General features: G+C 41.3%; 1 protein-coding gene across 2 annotated transcripts; it reads left to right on the top strand.

Moving 5' to 3' along the window:
- The first annotated feature begins 1,021 nt into the window (after nt 1-1,021).
- On the top strand, nt 1,022-9,226 carry RFXAP (regulatory factor X associated protein). Of its 2 annotated transcripts, XR_013543344.1 has the most exons (4): nt 1,022-1,849; nt 4,200-4,307; nt 5,658-7,923; nt 9,056-9,226. XR_013543344.1 is itself a non-coding variant. In XM_020783839.3 (3 exons), the coding sequence occupies exons 1-3, from the start codon at nt 1,256-1,258 to the stop codon at nt 5,766-5,768; spliced, it is 813 nt and encodes a 270-aa protein (XP_020639498.3). In that variant the 5' UTR covers nt 1,022-1,255; the 3' UTR covers nt 5,769-9,226. The 2 variants fall into 2 exon arrangements, 1 of the variants encoding a protein (XP_020639498.3); XM_020783839.3 differs by having other exon boundaries at nt 5,658-9,226.
- Nucleotides 9,227-10,025: the final 799 nt, after the last annotated feature.

Raw genomic sequence — 10,025 nt, 5'->3', positions numbered from 1 at the left:
CATAGACCTCTCATAGGTGGTGCTCGCTCTTTTCTTCAGGTTCATTGCCCTCCTTGCATAGGAGAACCATTAAATTGGAAAGAAGGCAGCCAGGGCTACTGCACTCCCCTCTATACAGCTGCCTTAATAACAACTGAGCAGGACCCTGGGTTAAGGCTATGGCCTGTGTTCCTACCTAGTGGGAGCAAAGTAGGAATCCTTCCTTCTTCTGGCGGGTCAGCAGTGTTAGTTGGTGGGAGTAAAATCAACAAAGAATGTTAAGGCACTTTAAAGCTAACAAGTTTTATTTGCAAGATTTTTCATGAGCTCCAATCCATGAAAACATTTTGCCAGGAAAACTGGTTCATTTATTCAGATGCCACAAGAATCATTGTTGTTTTTCTGTCCATCAACATTCTGTCCTCCAAATGTTGATGAACTGTGTGCTGGATGGCAAACTCACCATATAAAACACAGACACACACTATTTCATGGATGTTGTGTCACCAGATTAGTAGTAGCCAGAAGCATAGACATTCCATACACAATCTCTTCAACATAGAGAGGCTATTTTTAAAGAGTCTCTTTCTTTGCCCGGGTAGTCAGTACATAGCTGTGGAAGGCAGGGACTTAAGGGTCTTCCCCAGCATGTGAGAACATTTGTGGGCTACCTTTCCTTACACTGTATCATAAATGTCTTTATTACAACCCAAAGGCAAGGATAGGTGATGCTTTTTTAAGACCACACGCACACAAAGATCAGATCCCACATGCGCTAAACGGTTCCTAGCCATCTGTCAAACAGCCTACATGCAGCGCGCCTGCGCCTTGCCGAAGCTTCCATGGTTGATGTCCACAGTGGGAGCATTTTTACTCCACACGCGAATCAATAGCCAACAACGCCCGCTCTTCTGCTCATCCTGATTGGCTTACCCTTCCCTCCCTCGCCGTACAAGATGACGTCAGCATCCCAGGCCTCCCTCTCAAGCTTCTCTGCGCTTGCGTAGTCAAGGAGTTTCCGGTCTCAGGAAAGCGCGTGCGCGCTGGCGGTTTGTGAGGGGGGCGGGGGGGGGGGAGAGCTAGCTGTCACGGTGGGCGCCGCCACCGCCCGTCCTTCCGTTTGCCGTTGCTGTGGCAGCCGGGGCCTTCCGAGGCCTTGGCTACGAAGCCCTCAGGCGCCACGGAGGCTCCGGGGAATACGAGCGGCAGCTCGGCCGCCTTTTCCTCGTCCTCTTCTCCGTCCCCATCCCCGCCGCAGTCGCTCACGCTGCTGGTGATGCAGCCCTGCGGCGGGGACGGGGAGCCGGTGGGCGCCGCCATGCTGCAGCCTCAGGTGGTCCAGCCGACGCCCGGGGTGGCCTCGGAGGCGGCGCCCTCGGCGCAGAGCAGCTTCATGGTCTTCTGCGACCTGGTCCCCGCCGCTGAGGTGGAAGGCGAAGGCGGAGCGGGCGAGGGCGGCGGCGGCGGCAGCCCCGGAGGCGGGGGCGGCGGGGGCCTGGAGGACCTCGACGACGAGGACGAGAGCGGCGCCCAGTCGGGGGGCGGGGGCGGGGGCGGGGGCGGCGACGGGTGCAAGAGCTGCACCTACCAGGGCTGCAGCGAGACCACCACGCAGGTGGCCAAGCAGCGCAAGCCGTGGATGTGCAAGAGGCACCGCAACAAGATGTACAAGGATAAGTACAAGCGCAAGAAGAGCGACCAGGCCCTGGGAACTGGCGGCGCAGCAGGAGGAGGAGGAGGAGGAAGCAGCGCAGGTGGTGGTGGTGGTGGTGGCGGCGGCGGCGGCGGCGGCGGCGGCATCCCGGCCTCTGTGGCTCCCGGAGCAGCGCAGTCCGGAGGAAGCGTTCCTGGAAGCGGCGGCCGGCTTGAGGTGAGGAGGAGGGGTGTGTGGTTGGGAGTGAAACTGAACGACAGGAGAAGTAGCCGAGGCAGTGGCATAGGCCAGTCCCCTCTAGCCAGAAACACACGGTCTTTATTCAATTACCCCCACCTTTAGACCATGATAGGAAACTTTGTGAACTTTTATTTTCAAGTGGTTAACAGTCGCTTTCTGCAAACATCTTGGGATTCCGTCGGTATCAGATTACAAAGACAAGTACTGGGAAAAGCAAGTTGTAGAAATATAATTGGCTCTGTTTAAGCAGATTTTAGCAGAAGCCTCATTATTTGCCACAGTGAACACCTTACAAACCTGAGCAAAGTGCAGCCAGAGGGCCACATACAGCCCGTGAACCGCTCCTGCCCGGCCCGCGGACAGTTTTGAACATCAAAACCATTTATAGCTTTTTGTCTAAAGTTGATCAGTTCCTTATCTTTAACATACTGCATAAGCCCTCTTTAGTATTTGTGAAGATTAATGTTTAAAATAAGAACAATCATAACATCACTGCTTCATTTTATTTTTTAAGTAAAGTTGGTTCGGCCCCCAAACACAGTTCAGATTTTTAATGTGGCCCCCTTATAGAAATTAATTGCCCACCCGTGCCTTAGCATGTATACATTACTGTATACATGTACTGTATACATTACTGAAACAGTGAGGTCTACATTGGCTTGGCCATGTCGTGGGAATGGCTGACTGACGGTCAAATTCCAAAAGATCTCCTGTATGGAGAATTAGTGCAGGGAAAGCGCCCCAGAGGGAGACCACAGCTGCGATACAAGGACATCTGCAAGCGGGGATCTGAAGGTTGTAGTGGGTTTTTCGGGCTCTTTGGCTGTGTTCTGAAGGTTGTTCTTCCTGACGTTTCACCAGTCTCTGTGGCCGGCATCTTTAGAACACAGCCAGAGCCGTAAAAACCCACAAGAACCATTAGATCCCGGCCGTGAAAGCATTTGCGAATACATTGGGATCTGAAGGCCTTAGGAATGGACCTCAACAGATGGGAAACCTTGGCATCTGAGCATTCGGCCTGGAGGCAAGTAGTGCCTCTCCCAATTTGAAGGGATCCTTGTCCAGCAGGCAGAGGCAAAGAGGCAGTCCCGAAACCAGCAAAACCAGGGAGCTGGACAGGGGACAGATTTATTTATTTTTTTGATTTATATCCCGCCCATCTGGTGTATTCTACCACTCTGGACGGCTGTATTTGTCTGGGTGGATTGTATTTGTCTTCAGTGTGGAAGGGATTGTCACTCTTGAATTGGCCTTCTCAGCAACACTAGACGCTGTTCCAAGTCCTGTATTCAAAGCACGTTACCATAGTCTCTCGAGACTGAAGGATGCCTAATCTACCTGAACACCTTATTTCAATTGAATGTGTTGCTGTACTATTTTTACAAATGCTTTAGAAACACCATAGATGTACTCTTATTTTTGTGTCTTCTCTACAAGTTAAAATTGGTTTGGAATGAGTTTGAAGTCTTTTTTTCCCCTTTAAGGAAACTTGAGTGTTTTATGATGCTGTTCAGGGTTTTTTGTCTAGAATCCCTGTCATAGACACTGACTTCAATCACAGAAGTATAGTTCTCAGAGTTTGGTAACTTAGAGCAATGTTTGGCATTTTTGAAGCCATTTTAGTTAATTCATTGTTAAGTAATTTAATTTTGTGGTTTAGATGCACCTTTGTTACTGTTGCATGGTAAGATCATATTTGCAGTAAGAAAACTGGATCTGTTTTGTCCTTTTAATGTTGTCTTGAGGAAAGTGGTCAATATACTAAATGAGAGCTGTCCAGATAGCTCATTGTGTTGGAACACCTAGTTGCCAGTTTGGTTTCCCACTGTGTCTTGGAGACAAGATCCAGCATGTACGGCCTTGGGCAAGTAGTCCATCCCCACAGCACCCCCAGAAGAGAATGACAAGCCCCTTTTTACCTAGAAAACCCTGGAGCAGGTTATCGTAAATTGGAATCAGTGGCATGCAATCTCCATAATCATTCATCAACAGAAAATGTCAAGGGGTTTTAGTCAAACACGCCCTGCAGAAATAATGAATTTTTTTTAAATAATTGCTTTGTAAGGCCTATTTGCTTTCAATTTTTTGCTTCATCTTGCCGTTATTCAGATAATTGAGCTAATGCCACTTGTTCTTATTTTATTAATGTTTTAAGTTTTGTATAATCATTATTTAGTACAGTATTGTATGTTTTATCTATTGATGTTAACCGCCCAGAATACTGCTTCATACTAATGGTGAGGTATATAAATCTAATAAATAAATAGCTTTCTAATGAAATAGCTATACTGAATTTTTTCCATCTTTTTACTGTGCTTGCATACAGGATTGCACTGAAGGTTCCATATCTGTATCAAAGCAAAGAACAGGCAACATTGGAGATCGGCCAGCAAAACCTACACTTTTGGAACAAGTGTTAAACCATAAAAGACAGGTAAGGGGTTTTGGCCTTTGACGCAGAAAGCCTTAATGAGAATCCTCTGCAAGACCAGATAGGTGGGATATAAATAGAATAAATAAATAAATAAAATAAGATTATAGTGATAATTTGAAAATTATTTATTATTTTATTTATTCAGTTTATACCCCACCCATCTAGACCAATGTCTGCTCTGGGCGGCTATTAATTAATATTGCATATTTTGTAGAACACAACTAAATATGGGTTTTCTTTTGTATATTTGATTAGTGTTTCCAAATTCTTTAGTTTGACGTGCATAACAATATTAGAAAAAAACTTCCTCTCTGTTTAGAGCAGTACAGCAATGGAACTAAATTACTTCAAGATATGGTGAGTACACCAGCACTGGAGATATTTAAGAAAAATTTAGACAACCACCTGGCTGATATCATTTGATTTGTATTCCTGCATTGAGCAAGGGGTTGGGCTTGATGGCCTTCTAGGCCCCTTCCAACTTCACTATTCTATAATTCTAGGATACAAAAAGGTACAAAAATGTCTGTAAAGTTATTCCATTTGTATAACACTTTTTTCTGATACTGTAGGTATTTTCTGAAACTGTTTTAGAAGATAAAATGTTGAGTTTTAAATTAAGGCAACATAAAACCTAATGGTCTAACCATTTTTACAGAGTTAGTGGAGGTAGAAGAGGAAGAAAATTTACTAATTTATATTAGTAAACACAGCACATATCTGATAATGGTGTAGGTGCTGCATTCAAACTAGAAAACTGATTTAAGATGGTATAATGTAAGTGGGTATCATGCAGCCTCTGGGAAGGTGGAGGTATGGAGTCTGACAAAGTTTTTAGGCACCATGAGCTTTGAAATTAAAAGGCAGCATTTTAAGAAGAGAAAAAGATGCAGAAATAATGATCTTAACCAATTTAGGGGTAAATCAAGTTGAGCTGACAAGTAATTTTGAAGGTGTTGAGTGTTTGTGTCTCCAAAAAGTATAAAAGCAGAATTCTCAGAAGTTTGCCTAAAGATTAAGGAAACTGTGTTGTATTATTCTAGGGAGATGGACTTACTTGTATCTGTGCCATCTTTTATCTGTATAGCAAGGCATTGTCCATGCTAGATAGGTATGTGTCCCTTCAGAATATCTAGCATACCATTTTGAGGGCTCTACATGAAGAAAGTGCTCAGTGTCTCCAAGGAAGAGCAGAGGTCCTTTGCACATCTGTTTCAGTGTATTCCATAGTCAGTAGTCTTAGCATTGAAGATAAAGAGTTGTATGTTCTGGTTATGAAAAGCTCTCCCATGCTCTATACTGTGTGAAGTGGCAAAAATATCTAATTGAATACCTTTGATTTCTTTTTAGTCACTCCTGAGAAGTCCTGAAGTAGTACACTTTCTTCAAAAACGACAGCAGCTGCTAAGTCAACAAGCTATGGAGCAAAGGCAGCAACATTTTTCAGGAGCTCCGGTGTGATGGCAGCATAGCTAAAAAACAATTTTGTTTCATGTCAGAACATTGGATGAGGAAAACATTTGGATAAGACTTTAAAAGAAATCAGGAAACCTGGAAGAATCAGTTTGCCTTTTTTCAGAAATGGTGTTTGGCTTGTATTTCTTTGAAATTATTTTTATTAGCTTTATTCATCTTTCTTGCTCCAGGGAAATCTTCCATTAATTTTTGGGAAGCTTCATCAAACCTCTGGAGACAGAAAGAAGTTACTAGATCAAGTTGAAATCAGATTAACTGTTTAAATGTTCTGCGGTGTGAAGTTTTACTATTATGCACAAATTATTCTTTGATGACAGTTATTGAAGGATAGCAATACTTACTTTCTGTGAAAGTTTTAAGTTGTAAACCTTGAGCCAATCTGCTAGCCTATGTTGCTCAGGGATACAGAAGACAGAGTGCTGGGCGTACAGCTTTGCAGAGGAAGCTCAGCAGTGTTTAGCCAGCTGTTCCAGCATTGCTGCTAAAAGGTGTCCCGCTGGCCAATGTAGTTGATCGGTTTCTATACTACATTATAAAGTAATGTGTCTAAAGTTGGTATTAATTTCATATACATTTTATAAACATTATTAAATATTAAGTGTGGATATTTCACTATATTACTGGCATAATTCATCTTTATGCTTATTTATATTAATTTTATATTTTAAATGAATTATTTGTACTGATAAGCATAATAGTTCATACAAGGATATATGAACATATCATTTTTGTAATTTTGTAATTTTGAAGTTATTTCTAAACATGTTTGGGATTTTTAATAACCTTTTTGGAAAATGTTTAATTTAACTTTTATACACCAAACTTTTTAAATATTTCTCAATTGTTGATATTGTGTTTGATCCAAATTTAGTTATATTTAAGAGTAGACCATCTGAAATAATGGGACTTGAATTAGCCATCACTAAGGTCCTGTTGATTTCACCGGGTTTCTCTGAATAAGATTGGATCCTAAAATAGGTGTCTTATTCTGTCTTAGTATTGTCCTGGCTAATTGTGCATTAGCAGAAATGAGCCTTCTTTTAGTTCTCGACTGCCTTTTAGGTGAAAAAAAGAAAAAAAACCTGAATTGTAATAAGGGATGCAGATTTAAAATCTACATGGTGCTTCTCTGTTCTTATTGTTTCATATATATGTATGTAAAATGTTTACAATTTCGGTAACGTTTTTCAATTTTGCATGCAGAGAATAGTTAAATATAACTGTTCACAGCAACTTTCTACATCCTTTCTTCCCATACTTTTTTGTCGTGTGTCCTTCTGTATGGCAGATATGAGTGAAGCTTCAGTACATTTTGCCAGACTGTATCACCTTGCTGCTGCAGGTGGATCCAGTATCTTAAAATTTACAGAGTACAAATCTCAGGTGTTCAGAAATAGTAGCTCATAGTCTGAAGTCATACTGTACAAGTATAGTTACTGTGTACTGTGTGAAAATTGCTGGCCACACACGCTTTGCAATTACCTTGTTTGTGACAGGTGTCAGATGTGAAATGAAAGTAACTTTTGAGCAAAGCTTGTAAGTTGATTTATTGTTGAAGGAGCTACCTACAAGCAGCTGTGCAGCTGACAAAGGACAGATTTTGCTGGAAGGCAAGTAGGAGACTATGACAAGATACTTTTGAAGTATACACCAGTGAAAACAGTAGTAGAAAAGATGCTTGGTATAGGTTTGAAATGTCTCTCAGAAATGTGTATTCATAGTTATAGTGGTGTGTCATGTTCCAGATGTGTGGTTCTTTTATATAGATACCCTTACATAAAATGTCTTCACCCAGTGACATAAAAAGTAATACATGCATAGAGCATAAGCAGATTTTCATTATACAGTAGTTCCAAAGCTTTGTTTAGAAAAATTGTTTCCTTCACTGCATTTGATTTTGGTTGTTTGGAGCTAGTCCACGTTTCCTTCACTGCATTTGATTTTGGTTGTTTGGAGCTGGTCCTGCTCTAATCCTGCTGTTTACCATTTATTTAGTTTGTTATTCCTTTCCCAGCTGAAGCAGCATGTGTTTAGAAATCTGCCAAGTCTAGAAATGAAAACAAGCAGACCTCTGAGGTACCTGTTTATTGAACAACTTTATTAGCAGCCAAGACAAGACATGAACACAGTTACAATAGAGGTAAAGTGAATTCTAGCTGAGGAAGTTTGTTCATAGTGGCATCTTCAAAATTATTAAATAGCCTTTAAACAGGAAGCTATGTAGATAACATAAACATATATGTTATTCATCCAGTCTGGTTTATGGTGGTTGTTAAAATGATTAGTATGGTGTCATTTTTCCCATTGTCTGATGCATAGACATATTTATTAGGTGATCTGCAGTGTACCATTAATACCTTCCACAAGAACCATTTCAGAACATTTATTCTAGCATCTCCACTCTAGCTATTTTAGTGGGGAAAGAAAGTATTTCTTCTTCCAAAGAACAAATTGTATTTTCCATGGTTTTCCAGCTACTATTTCCCATTCAATTTGGCTATGACCAGAACTTAAAAGTCACATGCAGAGATGTAGACTGCGATTAGATATGGAATATTGGCATAGTTCACTCAAGAAGGTCTCCCTCTTCTCAGTATGAAAAAGTAAATATAGTAACATGTAGTTATCACTGCCAAATATTCTAGAACCATATCTGCCAATACTTACAAAATACTTCTTGCAGTTCATTATTCACAGACAGAATGAACTGAAATCTGATGTGTTATTCTTCAAAAAAGCTTTTATTAAACATTCTGATGCGCTGTGAGTGAATTTCTACAAGGAAAATGCTTTGTTACAGACAGTATAAATGAATTTTAGAATGCAGAGGGAGATTTTAATAAGTTTCTATGGAACTTAGATGAATTTATTTACAGTTTGTGACTGCTTTAATTTCATTTCAAAAGCAGAACCAGCAAGGTGGACATGACTCTGCACACAAAGTATTAACAAATAACTGTCTAGATTAACGTAGAAAATAGAAGCATCACCAAATTCTTAAGACAGATTAACATCTAGATTTCTGGCATTCTAAAACAGTGATGTATACAACATTTGACAGTGGAATGGTTATTTACATTTGGAGGAAACAAACACACAAGCCACTGTTGCAGTTCCTGTGTTATTGGCTTCCTTGTCAGTGATAATAGCCTCTCAGATTGCTTTATTTCAGTATAAGGAGGAGTGCATGCCTGGACAGAAGCCTGCCTGTACTTTACGTGATGAAAGATTATGCAAACATGTATTTTTCCTTTCTCCTTTACTCTGTTTAGAGACAAGGACTATAGAAAATCATTCTTCTGTTGGGATGACAAGATGACTGAAGGATGAGAACCTCTACCACTGTTTAATCCAATACAATCTTTACAGGAATTGGCTTTATTTTTCCTTAGGCTATGTAGACTAAGTATCCATTTAAAATAAACTGAAATGCATAATGACAAGCCTGTGCATAAGTGTAAGAGGTCTGTACTGTGCATGTTGTCATTTTAGAGAAGTTTGCAGATCCTCGCTCAAGAAGTATCAACTGTCCTGACTGGCTGCTTCAGACCATAGTTCTGTCACTTTTTATCTGCCAGTAAGCCCTTTTAAATTCAATTGAACGTTCTTATGAATAGTTCCAATGCACACAACTGCACTACTAGAGTTAAAGTAGTGGCCTGTCATAGAAATGTTTTTTCTTCTTCTATGCTTTAATTAAGAAAACTCCGTTCAAGACTACTGTTGCAAATGAGGGAACATACTTAACATGAAAGGCTAATCTCAGCCTTGTTTCGGCCTTAGCACTATTGTTAAAATGAGAAAACCCTTCGTTAAAGTAACCTACCAAGCCTAATCCAGATTCACATTGCTAGTAGTGTAAGAGTAAGGTAAAGGTAAAGGTCTGACCATTTTTGTCCAGTCATGTTTGACTCTAGGGGACGGTGCTCACCCCCGTTTCCAAGCCATAGAGCCAGCATTTTGTCCGAATACAATCTTCTGTGGTCACATGGCCAGTGCGACTTAGACACGGAACGCTGTTTACCTTCCCACCGAGGTGGTCCCTATTTATCTACTCACATTTGCATGCTTTCGAACCGCTAGGTTGGCGGGAGCTGGGAAAAAGTGACGGGCGCTCACTCCGTCGCGTGGATTTGATCTTACGACTGCTTGGTCTTCTGACCCTGCAGCACAGGCTTCTGCGGTTTAGCCCGCAGTGCCACCAATATGCAGTGTCTTTTAGGAATTGAATGTTAATACAGG

The sequence above is a fragment of the Pogona vitticeps genome, chromosome 3 (genome assembly GCF_051106095.1).
Source record: "Pogona vitticeps strain Pit_001003342236 chromosome 3, PviZW2.1, whole genome shotgun sequence".
In the NCBI taxonomy this organism is placed as follows: Eukaryota; Metazoa; Chordata; class Lepidosauria; order Squamata; family Agamidae; genus Pogona; species Pogona vitticeps.
This window is presented reverse-complemented; position numbering and strand designations above follow the sequence as displayed.

Bases quoted from the DNA above. Each gene is read 5' to 3' on its own strand.
- RFXAP (XM_020783839.3), top strand. From the start codon at position 1,256: ATGCAGCCCTGCGGCGGGGACGGGGAGCCGGTGGGCGCCGCCATGCTG. The intron at 1,850-4,199 runs GTGAGGAGGAGG...GCTTGCATACAG, and splicing joins GAAGCGGCGGCCGGCTTGAG to GATTGCACTGAAGGTTCCAT. The intron at 4,308-5,657 runs GTAAGGGGTTTT...ATTTCTTTTTAG, and splicing joins TGTTAAACCATAAAAGACAG to TCACTCCTGAGAAGTCCTGA.